Source organism: Mesocricetus auratus, unplaced genomic scaffold (genome assembly GCF_017639785.1).
Source record: "Mesocricetus auratus isolate SY011 unplaced genomic scaffold, BCM_Maur_2.0 contig_12050_pilon_obj, whole genome shotgun sequence".
Taxonomy (NCBI): Eukaryota; Metazoa; Chordata; class Mammalia; order Rodentia; family Cricetidae; genus Mesocricetus; species Mesocricetus auratus.
In genome coordinates this window covers 12,139-32,588 of record NW_024432323.1, presented here as the reverse complement: position 1 = coordinate 32,588, position 20,450 = coordinate 12,139, and the positions used below count along the sequence as shown (strand labels likewise).

General features: G+C 41.2%; 1 protein-coding gene and 1 pseudogene across 1 annotated transcript; both read left to right on the top strand.

The window, feature by feature from the left end:
• Positions 1–428: 428 nt before the first annotated feature.
• Positions 429–7,420, top strand: LOC121138328 (annotated as a pseudogene).
• Positions 7,421–7,789: 369 nt separating this feature from the next.
• LOC106022126 (complement C5-like) lies at positions 7,790–16,821 on the top strand. Its single transcript, XM_040741052.1, has 7 exons — positions 7,790–7,798; positions 11,221–11,312; positions 13,611–13,693; positions 13,952–14,014; positions 14,345–14,407; positions 14,757–14,957; positions 16,138–16,821. The coding sequence occupies exons 1-7, from the start codon at positions 7,790–7,792 to the stop codon at positions 16,164–16,166; spliced, it is 540 nt and encodes a 179-aa protein (XP_040596986.1). The 3' UTR covers positions 16,167–16,821.
• The last annotated feature ends 3,629 nt before the right edge of the window (positions 16,822–20,450 follow it).

Below are 20,450 nucleotides of genomic sequence, written 5' to 3'. Positions count from 1 at the left end.
GTCAACCTTGGACACAAATGGAACTTGCCAGAATCAAGTTTGAAGGTAGCAGGATGTCAGAGCAAAGGACCTGGCTGAGAGAAGACAGCCAGAGGCAGAGACTCCTGGCTCCCCGCAACAAGCCTTCCCCCACATTGGCAAGCACCCAGGCCCCTGCTTTTATTTGAATTAAATAAATAAGTCCCTGGGTCTAAGTTGATGTTAAACACTCCGGTCTTTATTACTGGACATGACAGGATGTTAATCATATTTTATGTTCATTAAAACACCCTCATGTGCCCATTTCTGATTTTAGCTTTCTCACTTGAAGATCTTTTTCTCTGACATTAATAATTAACCAGAGAGCTAATTTACCCAAATTCTTCCAACTCTGTTTACTTAAAAGAAAAGTAGCTACAAGAAGGTCATGCCCATGGGTGCATGCCACTTCCAGCCATGGGCATTTGGTGGACACTTTGCTTTTTAATTTTCCTGGACAAAAGCTGGGGACAGGAACAAACGTAAGTAAAACAAGCCATCTTCATTTCCCTGGTCATCTTAGCTGTGGGGAGTGAAAGGGAGATTCAGGGCTGTGTTGATTCAACAATAACTGTCCCCTCCTGAGATAACAAATGGAAAGTCTCAGCTGCTCATGAGAGAGCTGAGGACACATCTCGGTTAGTGGGAGCAGCTAACAACACAACTGCTACTTTGGGATGGCAAAGTCAAACTAGGATAATCAATTATTTGGCATTTATCACCTACTTGTACTTGACACTTAGTTTTGAATTTTCCTGTTCTAAGTGCATTGATGTCAAAGTAACTCCAATAGGGTTGTCTTATAAAACCAATCACTAATAATCATCAATGTATTTTAATTTTTCTTATTTATCTTTAAATTTAAATTTAAATTAGTAACAAGGTTGCTTCACATGTCAATTCTAGGTCCCTCTCCGTTTCCCTCGCCTCCTCCCATGCCCTCCCACCAATCTCCCAATATCCCTTTCGTTTCCCCAGGGAGAGTGAGGCCGTCCATGTGTGTGTCCATAGTCTGTCATTTCATCCAGGGCAGGGCCTAGACCCTCCCCAAGAGTTCAGGGTGAGAGTGCATTTGACATTGTTGGATGGGAGTCCAAAGTCTTTTCTTCTTTTTATGATGAGGTTTCACTATGCTGTCTGGGCTGGTCTCAATTCATGTGTCCACATGAGACTCTGCCTTCAGCTCCCTGGCTAACCGGTGCTATAGGCCTTGGCTAATGTGCAGAGCCTGCTCAGTCCACATGGGATGGCAAGTCCAGACAGGAGAAGTGAGGGGTCAAGGGTCACACTGCTAGGGAGACAGGATTTCACTGTAGTCTCCTGCTCAGCACTTCACTTCCTCCCTGACAATGTCAGAACTGTAGAAATACAAATGCCAGGAAACGTGGACTAATGCGTAAGCCTGTCACACAGTTCTACTTCATTACAAGGTCACAGTCATCCATGAGTACTGCCATCTATTTTTATGTATTCCTTTTTGACAGACAAGCAACTGAAGCTCAGGGACAGGTAGATTAATTACCAGAACCTGGACCCTCATGATCTGTGTCCATGGGTTCTACTCAGAAGCAAATAAAGAATGCTTGCACTCAACCCAGCTCCCTCCCCGTTGCATGGGATCCCTTGGTCTGTGGGATGTTGTGATTATCCACATTCGAGGTATGAGGATGACATTCCTTAGTTGACTCCCTGAAACCAGCATCGACTCAACTGACCAGATGTGCTTTAATAAGTGTCGAGGCATTTTCAGTCCAAGAAAGATGACAAACCAGCCAACTGTTACGACACCTACCTTGTAATAGTTTGTGTGGATGGGAGAAAACAGTTCCTAGAGACTGCATTCTAGTTGAAGAAGCAGATAATGACTGAGTGAATGAATGAATCAATGAATGAATGAGCCAATGACAGAATAAATGAGCTTATGACAAGCGAATGAGCCAATGACACAATGAATCAGCCAATGAAAGATCAAAAATATGCAAGGATAGAATGGATGAGCCATGGAAAGAATGGATGAATAGGGACAGGCAGTTCCAGTAGCATAAAGAAAACAGGAGAGTACAGAAACCAAAGGCTACATTTAAGGCTCTGGACAGAAAGGTTCTCTGACAAAAGTGATGTGCAGATAGAGCCTGCAGGAAATGAGGGGACGCCATACAGATGTGTGCAGAAAAATAGACACAACCCAAGCAATACCCAACTCTGTGCAAGCCCAAAGACCCGGAATTCTGAGTGAGGAGGAAAAATACACACGATTAAATTTCTTCCCATGCGCAGACTGCATGATTGATAAATACATCAATATGGACCAAGGTTTATGTGAAGGGGAGTTCCACATTCAGCTTTTAAAAACTACGTATTTATTTTTGTCTGGGTGCAGGGAGGCATACATATCACACTGAAGACATAGCCAGGTCAAAGGGCACCTCCTTAAGAATCAATTCTCACCTCCCTCTATGCGGGTTCTGGGATCAAACTCAGGCCATTATTCTTGGTGGCTTTTTATCTCATAGCTGTGGTTTAGGCTTAATTATAACTTGTTGCTTCCCGTTAATCTTATGCTTTCCAGCATAATAAATTTTGACCTTAATTTTAATTTGAAATGTTTTTTTAATACAGGATTTCTCTGTGTAGCCCTGGCTGTCCTGGAAAGCACTCTGTAGACCAGGCTGGCTTCCAACTCAGGGAAACGCCTGCCTCTGCCTCCTCAGTGCTGGGCTTAAAGGCTTATGCCACCACGGACTGTCTTAAAATAGGTTTTTAAAATTAATCTGGAGTGAAAGAAAAACATATCAGACATTTGAGAAAACCTGCAAAGGTAGTGAGCCTTTCTTTTCCTCTTTCAACAGCTATGGTATTTCAACACCCAAAGTCTTCCATGCTGGAGCACCTGAAAATGTTGTAATTCAAGCTCATGGCTACACCGAAGCATTTGATGCGACAATCTCTATAAGAAGTTATCCTGACAAAAATAGGACCTATTCTTCAGGTTATGTTAATTTATCTCCAGAAAATAAATACCAAAACTCGGCAGTGTTAACAGTATGTATTTATTCTTCTTTTTCTTTATGTCTTCTTGGTAAAATTTGTGCAAAGCTTGAACATTAATAAAATGATAGTCATTAGTATCATTCCACAACTGTGTGTTATGAGATGGTAAACAGTAATTAATTGTAGATGAAAGTTTCTGTCCCACCGATCCCTCAGCTGTTTAGTCCCTAACAAACACACAGAGGCTTATGTTCATTGTAAACTGTTGGGCCTATTGACCAGGCTTCTTACTAACAAGCTCTTACAACTTAAATTAACCCATAATCTTATCTGTGTTTGGCCACATGACTTGGTATCTTTTCTCAGTAAGGCATTCTCATCTTGCTTCCTCTGTGGCTGGCTGGCGACTCATCTCTGCCTTTCTTCTTCCCCAAATTCTACTAGCCTGGCAGTATTTTCTGAATCCATCTACCTGTTGATGGACAAGCAGACTGTCTCCATAATTTGGGTATCATGAATAGTGCAAACACATCTTACCAAGTTGTATTTTATCGCCCCTGGTACATGCCCAAGTGCTATAGCTTAGCCAGAAGTACTTCTATTTTTAGGAACTTCCACACTGGTTTTCCTAGTGGCTGCACCAGTTTGCACTCCCTTCAGCAATAGCAAGGGTTCTCTTTCCCTGCATCCTCACCAGCATTTCTTGCTCTTATCACCATTGTGAGGATGGCTGCTCTTACTGGAGGGAGATGGGGTCTCAGTTTCTTTGGCGTTTTCCATAAGGCTAAGGGTGTAGAGCAGGTTTCCATATGCTCGTCAGCAGTCGGGGCTTTGTTGCTTATGAACTGTGGGATCGTTTCACTACCCAATTTATTGCTTGTGTTGTTTGGAGTTTTGTTTCATTTTGTTTTAGTCCTTAGTTTTAAAAGTCCTTTATTCTAGATAATAATTCTCCATCAAATGTATAGGAAAAATTCTCCTGTTATTGGTGCCACGTTTTCACTTGTTTCCTTCCTTGTACAGAAAACATTAAGTATTTCTTTCAGTCATGTTTGCTGGCTCTGGGTATCATTGTCTCCTGAACTGTTGGAGTACTGTCCAGAGAGAGTCCTTGTCTGTGTTTGCCTCTTGAAGTGTCTTCCGATGCTTTCCTCTAACAGATTCAAGATTTTCTGGTCTCATATTAAAAATCAAACAAACTAGAAAGGATGTATTCTTTTTTATTTTATGAAGTAATGTGGTCAGCACAGGGTCTGCTGTGACTAAAACTGTGGTTAGGCATTTTTAGAAGTTTACTACCATTTGAATCCCATTGGCTTATTATAGATTGGTTTAAGCTGTGCACATTTTCTTAATTTAATTTTGATAGGTCATATGTTTCAAGAAATTTACCTGTGTCTTATTTTCAAATGTATTGGAATATAGTTTTCAAAACTTATTCTAACAAGTTGCTGAGCTTTGTTGAACTCTGTGGTAATGTCTCTCTTTTTATCTCTAGCTTTATTTTGTCATCAATCTAAATGTATCTATACCATCTATCTATCTATCTATCTATCTATCTATCTATCTATCTATCTATCTATCTTCTATCTATCTATTTATCATCTATCTATCTAATCTATGTATCATCTGTCATCTCTCTTTCCATCTGTATGTCATCTTTCCATCATCTATTTACCATCTATCATACATCTTTACATAATCTCGCTGTCTATATATCTATCAATAATCATCATCACCTTCATCGTCATCATCATCTAGCTACCACAGCTAACTTGTCTAAGAGCTTATGCATCTTGTTTCATCTTTAAGAACAATTTCGGCCGGGTGGTGGCGGCGCACGCCTTTAATTCCAGCACTTGGGAGGCAGAGGCAGGCGGATCTCTGTGAGTTAGAGGCCAGGCTGGACCGATAGCCTCCAAAATAATACAGAGAAACCCTGTCTCGTAAAAACCAAAAAACAAACAAACAAAAAAACCCGAACAATTTCAATTTCAATTATATGAATGTGCTTTTGGGATTGAATGGCTGTGACATGACTGTGGGTACCCAGGGAGATCAGAAGTTTCAGATCCCTGGGGCTGGAGTTGTAGATGGTTTCAACTGAAAAACATTACTTAGAATCAATTCTAAAAAACACAAATTATTTCAATGATGATCTTGAGAATAAATATTCTAATCTCTGTAAAAAATACATCCCAAGTACTTGGTTTATGAAAATTTAAATTCATTTCTCCAAACTCTTACTTTCTCTGGCTACTCTATATGAGGCATGGTAGCCACTAGCCATATTTGTCTTTAAATTCAATCAACTAACTGCAACTGGTGTAATACTTGAGTTCCTCACGGGCACTAGTCATGTGTTAGGACTGCATAGTTACAAGACTTATCAGTCCCCACAGGAAATCTCACTGAGCTACGTTCGTTGGTCATCTCAGGAGTCTGAGGACCATGGAAGAATTCTAAACATTGATACACATGTACTTAATTTTATTTTAACACTACAAAGTAAATTTGCTAATTAAACATGTTGTATCAGTCTTGTCCTTGAGTCCACTTTTTCAATTGAATTATCCACAATTAATGAATACTGTTTTTGTTTTCAATAATCCTGACTGCAGTTTCCCCTCTCTCCATTCCTCCTGTTTCTCCACCACCATAGCCACCTTGCCTTTTCTCCAGATCCACTCCTGCTCCATTTCTCTTCAGGAAAGGGCAGTTCCTCCCAGGATATCCACTGGGCATGGCATAGCGAGATGGGATAACACTTGGCCTGAACCCCCATTTTAATGTTGTGCAAGGCAAACCAGTAGGAGGAAAAGGGTCCCAAGAGCCTGTGAAAGAGTCAGAGACACCCCCACACCCACAGCCGTACCACAAAATATCAAGCTAGAAGGCATGGTAGAAGCTATAGTATTGTTTTAGGTAGATAAACAACTCAAAGACATCTATAGCTCATCTCAGCACAGAAAATCGATAGTTTGTTTTTTACTGCTTTCAAACTTTTGTAATAACCTCAATGCAGTTGATTTTAGTGATTAAGTTTACCCCTGTGTTTCTGAACCCTAGATTTTCATGGAAATATGCTTTCCTTTGATGATCTGTGTTAATATATGCAATCCCCATATCACTGGATATAAAGGTGATGATGGCAATGGCATAGGCAAACTTGAATGGGCATCTATGATGTGTGCACAGAGGCTGTGATGTGATGAGAAGTGTCCAGGCCATTGACAGGACACTGTGCACAGAGAACACAGAAACCAATCCATCCAGAATCTGATAAATCGAAGGTTTCTTACAAGTTTCTATAACAGTTAACACTCATATAAGAGTTCTGTTAAATATATCTGAAATGGCACCAAAAAGATTTCTGAATGCTTAGTGCTAAAATTTTATTATGACACAGACTATGAAGGGTATTTGGCAACCTAAATTATTTTTTTTCCTGTAGTGGTTTTAGTAACTTTGTCTGGCTGATTATGTTTATGAGACAAATTTTCAGCGTGTAGTCCTAGATAGACTTGGAACACAAGATCTGCCTGCCTCAACTTCTGTAGTGCTGTACTATAGTAGTATTAATTATTATGATTACCATTAATTGTTGTTTTCAAGACAAGGCTGGGAAAAGGAACAACCTAGAGAGGGTGAGATGTTGCCACATTCTTAGACAGAGAGTCATCACCAGAACGGTTGATCTGACTCCAATAAGGTGGTTAGGCATACCAGATAGTCTAATAGCTTTGGCTGTCCTGGAACTAGCTCGGTAGATCTTGAACTCACAGAGACCGGCCTTCCTCAGCCCCCCAAATGCTTGGATTCAGAGTATGCACCACTACAACTGGCCTATTATTATCTTTTAAAGTCCATGTGTATGTGTATTTTTGCCTGCATGTATGTTTGGGTTCCATTGTGTGCAATAACCACAGAGGACAGAAGAGGGCCTAGGATCCCTGGAACTGGAGTCAGAGGTGGTTTCAGCTGCCATGTGGGTGATGGGAACTCAACCTTTGTCTACTAGGAGATCTACCAGTGCTCTTAACTACTGAGCCTTCTCTCCAGCCCAGTGCACCTCTTTGAAAATGATGCAATGCACAAGCTCAGTTTTAGTCTTATGAGATTACAGTGGTAGTTTTTTTCTTTCAGTATCAGCATGCTTTAGGACTCTACAGTCACACTTTCTGATCGTGGTGTTTGTTTGTTGTTTTATAGGTTCAGGCCAAACAGTTGGCTGAAGGACCAAGCTCATATTCATATGTGTATTTGGAAATTGTGTCGAAGCATTTTTCAAAATCAGAAAAAATGCCAGTCATCCATGACAATGGCTCTCTCTTCATCCATACTGACAAGCCTGTCTACACTGCCACAGCAGCCCGGTAGAGTATCTGATGCCCCTTTCAGGGAAGAATGACAAAATTATGTGGAAGTTGTAACATCTGAAATTGAGTGGAGACAGGTTTTCACTTTACTCAAGAGAAACTCGAATCCTAACGACATTTATATGCTCAAATAGCATTTTCACTTTATTTTATAAAGGAATTGCTAAATAATAACATAACCAATGATCATATCATCTGCCTAGGTAGAGAATTTATTCATAAAAAATACAGAAGACATAACTGCAAATACCATTTCGGCCTTGAGGAATGATATCTTAAACCTTGTTGTAAAACATTCTTGGATTCAGTATCTTGTCCCAATGTTGGAAAAATGAATCCAAATGAAGAGAATTAGACATCTGGCAGATATTACTGTTGCTCACAGAGATGCCTAGACGCTGATGGCCAAGGTTAGCCACATAAGAACTTGTCTGTTAAGCAGCGTTTAGCATCTACAGTTTTACTTTTGAGGTTAATAAGAGGAAAGACACTGTGGTGGAGGAAACCCTATATTCCCCCAAAGAAACGACAATCAGACACAGAAATCATGTCCGCATTGCTTGTGAAACCTCTGTCTTCTCACCTGCCACTTGCCATCTCCTGACAATTAGAGACATCTGTCCAAGAAGTCATGTGTTGGGAGGAGACTGAGAAGAATCATTGGTGGTTTTCATCATACTCGGAGGGAAGGACTCAAAGAAGAAGCAGAATTGGCATGCTTTGTTCTGTTTTCACCTTGTGTACAGTAGAGACCTTCTACTTTTGGTGGACACTGGTGATGTCCACAGTGAGGTGGAACAGGACGGTGTGGTCATCATCCCATTTGGCAGGATCACCTGTTACACTGTCTTAGAAAGAAAGACCTAGGCAGGGTGAGGATGTTGCCACCAGCTTAGACAGATTCATTGCCACAAATGCTGATCTGACTCCAACAAGATGACTTGGTACAGGAGATGGTAATCTCTGTTTGTGAAGTTATTCTAAAAGTCCTTTATCCTATTGGTGTATTTAATGCGAAGATACTTGAAGGATTATAGCTTAAGCATCTTTGACTAAAAGCTCAAGTCTCCCAGACTCTCTAGGATGAAGGACCTTAGAATGTTGTCCAGAGTCTTTCAGTCTGTGTAGCCCGTGTCCCGCCCTCTCCCCAGCTCCCTTTCCTACTGTACCCCACAGCCGACCATGGACTGCAGTCATCCTGACCTCAGTCCAGGTCTCTTCCCACCACTCTCATCCATATGGAGGTGGGCACCACGTGCTGTTTCCTCTGCACAGTGCATTTCTCTCCTTTCCTTTGCCTCAGGACCTCCTGCTGGTCCCCCTGTACTCAGGGATCCCTACAGACCCTGTAGTCACGGCTTGCACTGCCACCCTCTCACATTTCCACACAGTCTTTCTGTCTCCTCTCCTTTCGTCAGGGCCAGGCATAGAACTCCAGGGTCTTCCTGCATCCCAGGCAAGGGCTGCATCACTGAGATAGGACCTCAGACCTCTCTTGTCCTCTCAAAGCCAAGGGAGTGTCCTTACAGCACGCATGCTCCTGGGAACTTACTTAAGTGTATTCTTTCTCTCCTACAGAACACTGCAAGGCTTCGGTGTGTGATTATTTCACCACTCTTACTTTGTTGTCTACCACAATGAAGACATTTCAATATAGTCTTGACTTCAATATACATATTTTATTGATCTTGCCTCTGATACACTAAGATTAATATTCTAAGATGATTAAAAACAAGTTTTAAAACTGAAAAAAGCCACTGAAATCATAATGATAGCTTAAACATTTGTTGCTTCTTTTGTGCTGAGTCATCTGGAGACTGTCCTCTTTGTATCTGTGTTATTGGGAGGCCACACTAATTCTCCCAAATTAGGAATGATGTTCAAAAGTACAGCTATCTCAGAACAAGGAAGAAGAGTCAGACAAGACCACAGTTTGGAATATCAGAGTTGCAGCTGATCTTAGGTATGAGGTTTGTTTTAGCTTTACAGTTCAGTGGTGGTCAGCCCATGGTCATGTATTCTCTGTGTTTTGAATGGTTGTGAATCTTTATAGTTGAGATACCAGCATAGATGGGGCAAATTTTGGAGACCTCACCTAGATGAAGAGTGATAGGCAGTCAGCGGCTGCAGAGAGGGTGAGTTGGGTTTATTCAGGAATGAGTTCCCACAGCTGATGAAATCCTGAGTAGTCAGCCCTAAACACATGAGCATAAGAGTAATATTAGATGAGTGTGTGTGTGTGTATATGTGTGTGTGTATGTGTGTGTGTAAGTATAGCAATATTAGGGATGCAATAATAGTATTCCTGATTGTAATTCTAAAAAATAAAAACTTTTAAGTTAAAAAATACTGAGCACAATAAGCAAAGATAAGGAAGATGTTTTAAGGGATCAAATTTACACTTGACAGATGAAAATCTACATGCAGGATGAAAACACATCAAATGTTCACCTAATTTTTCTTCTTTGAACCTGTTTTGTGAGACAGGATTTATATGCCTCTGATTGTCTTTGAACCTGCTTTGTAGACTAGGCTGGCCTCCAACTTATAGAGATCCTTCTGCCTGTACCTCCCGAGTGTTTGGATTAAAGTGTGTGCCACCTCACCACCTGGATCTGTGTGTCTATTTTAAAATAAATAAAAATGAATAAGAAAATGAAAATAAATCAGCTTGAGACACATACAAAATGTAAAAATAGAGGACCTTGTAGGGTTTGGTTTTACAAGTCTATAATCCCAGCACCTGGGAGGCTGATGAGCAAGGTCTGTGACTCACAGGCTAACTTGTACTTCTTAGAAAGAAAATAGAGTGATACGCCTTTGTGAAAGAGTGTTTGCCTGGAATGTTGAAATACCAGCCGTTCTGGGATGCAGCTACTATTCTCTTAATGAGGAGAGAGCACCCACAGGACCTGGGGCAGCAAATGTAACAAAAATCACATGATCACAGTGCCTTATCTTCACAAACACCATCTTGCCATTTAACAATTCAGTCCTAATGTAAAGCAGCCTTGTATGTTTTCATATAGTCTACAGTAGAACTCACCCTTTTGATAGTATGAAATTCCCAATAATGGTTGCCCAGTGACAGATATAATTAATTTTATACTATATGCATGTTCCCAGCAAGTTGTATGTAAGCATTTTCATAAAGTGAACTGTCTTGCTCACTAGTAGTAAGTCTTGAGGAATTGCTTTAAAGTGAAGGAATCTTTATTAATACAAATGTTTACCAACAACTTTCTTTTAAATACATATTTTCCTATAAGGGTACTTACAGTTTTTAATAAGATTTATCTCATTGAAGAGGTTTTTAAACTATTTTATTTTATTAATCTTTGAGAATGTCTCCCAATATATTTTATATGATTTTCACCCTGAAGTAGTTTGTCTCAAAAATTAGAATCGCCCTTGTTTACCAAAGTTTTTGACGATATCACCTTTTCTTGCAGTAAAGGTTGGCATCTATTCCCTGCATGATGAATTAGAGGCAGTTACAAAGGAAGCTGTCTTAACTTTCGTAGTAAGTATTTCCTCAGTCCCAGGGTACTCCCCTCACAGCTGTATGGACTGAGCAGGGCTGCCCCTTTCTCAGAATGTCTTGTCACGAGAACAAACTCTTCATAAGTGCTTGCTTGCCCATCTGCTTTCCCATTCAGAGTGGATACGAGGCCGCTCCCCTGTGCATACAGTGTCATCTCCTTATAACTCCAGACTCTAGCACTGTGGGACAAAACACATCTCTGGTCTTTAGACAATCACCTGGTCCCAGTTATTCTTTTATACAACAGAAAACAAACTAAGACAGGTGGGTTTTCTTCCTTCCCTACAGGACCCTGAAGGATCAGAAGTTGGCACACTACAAGGAAACAATCATACTGGAATTGTCTCTTTTCCCGACTTCAAGATTCCTTCTAACCCGAAGTATGTAATAGAAACTGTTTTCTGAGAAACACACCCAGGACTTTGGTTGTGAGGTAGAGAAGTGGTAAGTGGAGCCACCCCTGCTGACCCAGGCAGCACACAGGTGGCCATGTGAAGCCTTCCAAAGGATGCAGAAGGCACACCCACTTCTCAGCAGAGCAGAGTGGATCCCAGATACCAGACACTTCCCATCACATCAGGAGGCTCAGATCTCCAAGACACTGAAGAAAGAGGCTTACTTAAATCTAGGCATTAGCAGTTAGCTATGGCAGATGGCAAAGTCTGTTTCAATAAATGAATACACACACATTCAACCAACACACACACACACACACACACACACACACACACACACAACACACACGGATTGAAAGAGAGAGAGAAAGTTCCAAATTTTCCTATCCATTCTGTTTATACATAGAGTAATAAATTTAGAAGAGAAACAAATCTTTAAGTAGTCCTTTTCCTTTTAAGTCAAACCGAGTGTCAATTTATGGGCAGTGTTGGTTTGGATTATAGTGTATTGGAAGTATGCTTATGGCTTGCAGGTGCAGAGACTTGGGTTTAATGAAAACGTGCGTGCATGTGTGCGTGTGTGTGTGTGTGTGTGTGTGTATGTGTCTGTCTGTCTGTGCAGATGTGTAGGAAATTTTATTCTACTTGGCCTCATATGCCAAGATTTAAGACCAGGTGCATTCGAAGTTGATGAAATACATATTCAATGTGTGTAAATCACAATAAGAGAGCAAGCTGCCAAACAGAAATGAAACGCTCACAATCCCTGTGTCAAGGGACATAAAGCAGGATGCCTAAGGCAAGGCAGCCACCACACAGATTTTCAGTAGAACCACTTCCCAGCCATTGTTCCTCTGTCCTCTCTGGGGAGTTTGTATTTAGTTCGTTTTGGAAACATTGTTCCTGAAAACATAGCCAAATTTGGAAGGTTGTGATATTCTGGAAGATTTAAATTATACAATTTCTTAGAGTGCCTTAGGCTTTCTGGTGCAGAACTGAGTTTGTTATGTTATTATGATTCTTATTTCCCAGACTTCTCCTCGTGTCAATGTCCCATGGCACATTATAGGAATCCATCTCCAGCCTTAGCAGCTTGGTGTCTGTTGTCCTCTTTGCACAGAACATTCCTCTATGGTCCTCTTGCTTGGACACGGGAACACCATTCTTATCACAATACCATCCATGAATACAATGCAATGTCTGCTTTATTCTCTATCTCTACACACTTGTCTCATGTATTTTCTTTTTAGTCTGTGCCTTATTCATTATTTATTTATGTGTCCCACCCAGTGTTAGACTCTAAACCCCTTAAGGGCAAAGCCCTTGTCTACACGGTTCATTTTAGCTCAGCAATTCAGCATCGTAGGCACTTGGGTAAAATACCTGGTGAACTGCTGATAGTAGTCATGGTAACCATGACATTCACCTCCATTGATCACATCCCTTATCTGCATGGTAGACATTTTTCTCATTTCCCAAAGGAGATGTATGTAGTCAGTTGCCTAATCAAACCTGCTAGGAAGAATGTGTGAACATCTGAACTGGCGTGGTCTGGAGGCTCTAAAGTCTAGTGGGTCTTCTGTCTTGCTCCAGATATTTTTATCCCAGTGTAGTACTCACTGAATTTTGTTTTGCTTGTTTGCTTTTGGTTTTTCAAGACATGGTTTCTCTGTGTTTTCCTGGCTCGTCATCACTCTGTAGATAGGCTGGCCTTGAACTCAGAGATCCACCTGCCTCTACCACCTGAGTGCTGGGAGTAAAGGCAGCTGCCACCACTGTCCAGCCTCACTAACTATTTTTGAATGAAGGTTGTTGAACAGATTATTTTACTCTTTAAACAAGCAGTGCTTTCTTTCCAATACAATTCTGCTCATATGACGTATGAATTTCATCATTGGCATGCCATCCAGAGACATTATTATCAGTTTTTTACTATATTGTGATTTTAGCTTCTGAATTCTGGGATTAAGTAAATGTTGAAATGGTTATCAGTTCTCCATACAAAATTAGCACATTAAGATAAAGGACGTAGGGAAAGTATACAACATGAAAAACTAATTGTTAAACAATTTCTTTTCCTTTTGAGATGCTCAGTTGTCTGATTATTGTTTAAAAATCTTTCCTCTGAACTTTTACTTAGGGTGTGTGCATGTGTGTGTGTATGTGTGTATGTATCCTCATATACTTATATTCTAACCTCTGAAACTAGAAATGACTGGATTTCCTCTTGATAAATTTGCACACTTTGGTATATCTCTGATTTCAAACATCTGGTGTCCATAGATACGGTAGATGGACAATTAAAGCTAAATACAGAGAGGATGATTCAATCAATGGAACCACACACTTTGACGTCAAAGAACACGGTAATCTTCCATATAGATTGGTTTATCAAAAGTTAGTTTTCCCTGGTAATTCTTTTCAGTAATGGAGCTGATGCAAACCCTTCCCAGGTGGGGACGAGGCTCCGGGCCAGGGTGATGGGAAGTCCTGGTTGGGTTAAGGCTGGGGAGTCAGTGCTTGTTAGAGGTTGTAGGAGGCCACAACGATGTAGAACAGAATGCTGTCAGGGAGCTGTTTTAGAAAGATTTTATACCTTTCCCACACCCTTCTCTCTCTCACAGATAAAGCTTACAAAATAACTCTCATGCCAATACGTGATCTGCAGCACCAAATTGGAATTCCAGGTATTGGAATGCTTCGGGGGGCTGTTCAGGAGCCTGGGGTAATTTCCCTGTAAGTCCCCAGAAAGCTAGCCAGACTCTGTAGGTTCATGCTCATAATAGAAGGGGTGCAGTCCCCCCGGGGAGCCTGGCATAGGGAGGATCTTTCTACCTTTATGATGTTAGGAAAAATAAACCTTTAGTGTTGATTTATGCAGCTATGTAAACACAGGATTAACTCTTAAGTTGACCAGTGCATTATGGGTGACATCCAAGGAACAAGACCTGCTTTTACGTAATATGACAACCATGTGATACTGAACACTCTCCCCCATGCCATTCTCTCCCTCACAGGTGAAGCCCAAGATGTGAGTCTCCAGCCAGAACATTACCTGAAAGAGAAAATACAGGAACAAGGTACTCCACAAGCTGTAAACTGTGATACCTGTAGCATTCACAGACCAGAGAGCATAAGGCACGGGCTTCCCCTAATTAACATGCAGCAGGTGGGGGAATGATGCATGTGGGGTTGAGTTCATCACTCAGAAATGTTCAGTCTGTAAACTCAGGATTTTATCGGCCACATCCTTAACCTGAGGAAAGCAGTTCTTTTTATTTTCATGCCTAATCTATGTAAAATATTTGTTTTCCCCAATATGTATCTGGTGAGGGAGTCCTTTGATGGCAGAGAAAATAGTCCTTGAGATCCATCCCTACCAGGTGTTGGGCTGTTTGGTGATAAGGACTTGTCATTACATCCTTTCAGTTTCTACATACAAACATCCAATGCTAAAGAAGTGCTGTTATGACGGAGCTTTACTTAATACATATGAAACGTGTAATCAACGAGCTGAACGTGTGAAAATAGGCCCCCGCTGTGTCAGAGCCTTCACTACTTGCTGTACCCTGGCAAAGAAGATCAGAGATGAACACACCTTTAAACAAACCCCCTTGTCAATTCCCCCCAGTAAGTATGGCATTTTCTATCAGAACCTTGCCAGATCTGTGAAACTTTCTCTCAGTAAAGCTCTATAAGAGGAGCAGTTTTCAGGTCCCAGTTACAGTTAGTAGTTGAAAGGCAGATAACTGTAATGCCCAGAGGAAAAGCCCGTGTGCTTTTGGGAGCTGGGACCCCCCTCCCCCTGCAGTACACAGCAGAGAACAGGAGCCCAGAGCCAAGCTCGGCTGCTGCTGCAGACTCCAAGGAGAGTTCACCCCAAGCCTCACACAAGTACCTGAGATTAAGTGTGTCCTGTCAGCACTCAGATGAGAAAATGTGACGATTCTGTCATATTACAGTCACCAAAAGTGGAAGTCCTATTTGGGCGGTAGCATTACTAGATGTTGCAGGATAAAGGAAAAAAATTTTTTTGGTTTTTACGAGACAGGTTTTCTCTGTATTGTTTTGGAGGTTGTCAGTCCAGTCTGGCCTCGAACTCACAGAGATCTGCCTGCCTCTGACTCTGAATGCTGGGATTAAAGGCTTGGGCCACCACTGCTCGGCGGGATTTCTTAAATTAAAAGCTGTAAGCATCATTAAGAATACAGTATTAATTAATATTATTTATTCTTATTGGCTTCACACTTTTCATCTGAGCCCTATAATAACCTTATAGGGGAAATAGTTTTTCTAATTTTATTTTATTGTGTTGTATGTACAGGTATGCATGCATGTATGTATATGTATATGATGTGTTGGCGTAGGTGTGTGCAATACACATATAAAGGTGCAGCCATAATAGTGGACAAAGATCTAGGTGTCTTCCTGAAATATTCCCCACTTTGCATTTTTGAGACAGGGTTTGTCACTGAACCTGGAGCTCCCTGATTGTCTAGGCCATCTGGACAGTGACCTCCAAGGACCCTTGTGTCCCTGCCCCTCCAGTGCTGGGAATGCAGATGTGCACAGCTGTGCCCACATTTGCATAGGCATTAGAAATCCAAACACAGGTCCCTATGCTTGTACAGCAAGCACTTTACCCACTGAGGGTCTCCCAGATACTATTTTCTCTACCTTTAGGAGGGCACTGAAAAGAAATTAGGGATTATTTAGGGTCATTAAAGGCACGTTGATGCCCATAGACTTCTATTCTATGGCTAGTATGATTTGTTCAATTTTAATACAAATTCATGAATATTTTACTTAGGAAATGAAGAGAGTATCTCACTGTATTGAATGTGTAATGAGAAGAGGGTGCTCACGGCACTGTTGCTGCCACAAAGAATGCTGGCATGCTGCCCAGGGAGAGCTGAAGACCCGAAGCACACACTGCTGAGTGCCACCGTGCTGCCCAGGTGCTCAGATGTCTGAACCTCTAAGTGGAATCAACACTGATGACCAGTTGTGCCAGCAGAGCCTGAGGCCTCTAAAATGATAATCATAATTAGAATATTTAAATCAATAAACTACTATTACCCAGGTGGAGAGATTTTCAATGATGAAGTTTTTCCCATGGTGCTTACATCTCACCTGTCCATTTATATCCCTTGGACAGTTTTCCATACCAGGCAATTTATTTCTATTCTAGCCCATTTTGGTTTTTATTTTCTCTGAAATTATTGAGGCCAGGATCAATTCTTTGCATGTAACTTTTATTTTAAGACAGATTCACTTTTTGCTTGTTTGTTTTTCATTTAATTTTTGCATTTTAGGGAATTCTGTTGTTAGTTGCTTTATTTTGTTGACTGTAATTATTTCATAAATATAGACTGGAGTGTGTAGACATCAGAATTTTCAAGGTTTGGTGGGATGGAGTGCCCGTTAGTCCTAAGAACTCAGCTAAAAGCCCCTGGTTTAATCTCTTGCAATAATAAAGAACTTCAAGATTTAATTCTTCCACCATTTTGATTATAACATGTTTTCTACATGTCATGTTGCCCATTGTCACTCTTGATGTATTTGTTTCTCACAGAATGATCATCAAGAATTTGAACCAAGCTGGACAGTGGTGGCACACTCCTTTAATTCCAACACTAGGAAGGCAGAGGCAGGAGAATCTCTGTGTGTTCTAGGCCAGCTGGTCAACAAAGCTACACAGAGAAACCCTGTCTCAAAATACCAAAAGGAAAACAAAAAGAATTTCAACCACATTTTGAGAATTTTTGTAGCAGCAAGAAAAGGACCTGAAAGTAAAGGAAATCAGTTGAGTTGAATCTCTTTAGTAACAGAACTCCTGGTGGAATGAAGCCAGGCACTGTAAATGACATCTCGGGAGTCTTCCAACTGCAATAGAGTGAAGATAAATTTTGATGCTCAAGATTGTTTTGCTTCCTTGTGATGGGAGGTATTATTCCACACACACATAAATGACTCAAAATCACCAGTGCAGCTTTGTCTGTCAGTGCATATGCACCAAATATGTGCAGTTCTAAATGAGTCAGTCAGAACCCTAGAGAGCATTAGTGTGCTTTTCCAACAAGGAAGACGCTACCAAACAATCCTCAGAGGCATTAACTTATTTTTTTGCATAGCAGGCTAAATTCACATGATAGTAATACTTTCTGCACTTTCTCCATCTTGTATTTTGATTAGAGCAGAAGTAAAATACCATAACTTTAATATTTTTCAAACTCTCTATGTACTGCTTGGAAACAAATGAGTGCATACTTTACATCTCATATTCCATGGCATAAAGCACACAGCACCAATATGCTTATCAGGGGCTGCTATGAGCAGTCAGAAAACCTTCCTGTTGTCCTAGACGGTCCCTGGTGACTCTGGGTGACAACATGTAGTAAGTCTCCTAGAAGCACTCTCTCTTGGTGACCCTCAGTGGAAGGAAACACTTCATACGAAGAAGCTCACATTATCCAACACTAATTCACACAGTGTTGTCTGCCTTTCCCTCCTATCCACTCCCCTTTAAGAGAGAGAATTCTCCTTCAAAGCCAGGTGCTTTTCTATACAACCTCACCCTCTTCCCTTCTCTAGGACACTCAATGTCCCTCTATCCTCAACCTTTGCCTCAAAGTTAAAGTCAGTCATGTTCGGTAACATATGCATTGTGCACTGACAGCCGTCAAAGTGTGGCAGGAAGCAATGGGGTCATAGCAGTGAAATAGACAAATTTTCCCCACTGCATGGAGCTTATATCTGTGGTGCATAGATCTTAAGGCTTTGTTTTTAGATGTACTACAGAGCTACAGCAACACATACAGAGACAACCAACAACATAGCGTGATCCCAGCACAAAACACATATAGAAACAATGGAATAGAGGACACAGGAATGAGGGCATGACTGCAGAGTCTGATCCAAGCAAAAGCTCTAAAGTATATGTTGGAGAAGACAGCCTCATTAACAAAAGGTATGTGCCCACGTGGAAGAATGAAAAGAGATCCCTGTCTTTCACCTTGTAGAGAAATCAATTCAGACCTGAAAACTGGAAACACCAGTGAAACACATAGGGGGAAAATTTAAGCTCTAGATATAGACAAGGAGTTTCTGAATAGAAAATTAGAGCAAGAGTTCAAAATGGACCTGCAAGACATGAAAACACTGCACATCAGGCTGGGGAGACCACTTGATGGGCACAAGCACCTGCTCTGTAAGCCTGAGGATCTACGTGTAGTCCTTAGCAAGAGGATGGGTTTTGTTGGTTCATGTTTTGTGTGTGTGTGTGTGTGTGTGTGTGTGTGTGTGTCTTGTTCTTGCTAGTGTTAAAGCCAGTGTGGTGATTTCAATGTAAATATCCCCCAAAGGCCCACAGGGAGGGACACTATGGGGATTGTAGCCTTATTTGAACAGGTGTGGTCTTCTTGTAGGAAGTTTGTCACTGGGAGTGACGTTTGAGGTTTCAGATGCTCCAGCCAGGTTCAATGTGACTCTCTCTTCCTGCTGCCTGCTTATCCAGATGGAGAATTCTCAGCAACCTCTCCAGAACCATGCCCACCTGCTTCCCACCTTGTTTCCCACATGAGGATAATGGGCTAAACCTGTGACCTGTAAGACAGCCCCAATTAAATGTCTTCCGTTGTAAGAGTCATTGTGGTCATGGTGTCTCTTCACAGTAACAGAAACACAAAGTCAACCAGGCATGTTATATATCCCTATGATCCCAGCATTAGGAGGTGTGGTGGATCCCACTGTCCAGTCAGCCTTATAGAAATGGAAGGTTCCAGTTCAGTGCGAGACTCTACCTCAAGGCAACAGGGGAGAACACAATAGAAAGTACCCAACATCACACACACATACATGCACCCCAAAAACATTGCACAAGTACCTAAAGCGCAGATTGAAGAGATAGCATACAGAAGGGAGGAAATATATTTATCTCCCATTAATCTCACTGGGAATTATTAGTCAGAATGTGTAAAGAAACTGAATGCCAAATAAACAATCCAAACAATAAAGGAGTAAATGAGTTGGATGCAGTTTTAAGCAGAAATACTTGAAAGCATGCTCATGACTGCTGTGTGACTTCTTGAAGAGTCACAAACAAAATCTATCCAGATAGAATATTTATGGGAGATGAAAGAAACAATTCTACACAAGTCCAGCCAGGTGACCCTTAGAGTTCATTGGGGTTACAGCAGCATACGGTGACTTGGGGCACCTGAATTTCCAAAAGACCCACCCTAATGTGGGTAAAGAATGGAGAAAGCTGCAACCCTGCAATTTCCTGACAAATTTCCAGGCAGTCCCCCTAAGCATCTCTTCTCCTCTAGCAATTTTATAAGCTTAAGGAAACTCAGGGAGAGTCCTGGAAATCTGGTAACACCCTGTGCCTTCTGAGCCTAGCTTCATGAGCTTCATGAACTCCTGAGTTTCCTTCAGCCTTAAGTCTTATGAACCTCCCACTCTTCTCCAGAGTGTTTTCCTTCAGAGTAAATAACTACATTAGCCTTCAGGGAAATGGAAATCAAATCTGCATAGAGATTACTTCACCAGTCAGAGTGGCCATCAAGAGAAATTCCGGGGAGAGTGTGAGGGAAAGGGAATCGGTATCAAGATTTCTCAAAAACTGAAACTAGAACTGCCATATGCCCCCATTCAAATCCTGCGTGTGAACATAAAAGTCAATATATGAGAGAGATATCTGCAAATCCATGCTTATTACATCAGAATAGCAACAGTTGATTTAAGCAATCAGCCCAAATGCCTAAGGGTAAAGACAATGTAGTGTAGGGACATGATGGAGTTCTAATCAGCCATGAAGAAAAATAGAATTGGAGCGGATAGGATGCTCAGTGGTTAAGAGTATACTCTGCCTTTGCAGAGGATCCACGTTTGGTTCCCAGCACCTGCATAGAAGCTCGCAATCATGTGCAACTCCAGCTCCAGGGGATCTGTGCCTGTCTGGGTTCTGAGGACACCATCACTCACATGTGCACATAGCTACACACACACACACACACACACACACACACACACACATACACATACACAGGCACACTTAAAAACATTTCTTTTCAAAAGATAACAAGACAACATTTTCAGAAAAATGGATGAAACAAGATT

Bases quoted from the DNA above. Each gene is read 5' to 3' on its own strand.
- LOC106022126 (XM_040741052.1), top strand. The intron at 13,694-13,951 runs GTAATCTTCCAT...TCTCTCTCACAG, and splicing joins CTTTGACGTCAAAGAACACG to ATAAAGCTTACAAAATAACT. The intron at 14,015-14,344 runs GTATTGGAATGC...TCTCCCTCACAG, and splicing joins GCACCAAATTGGAATTCCAG to GTGAAGCCCAAGATGTGAGT.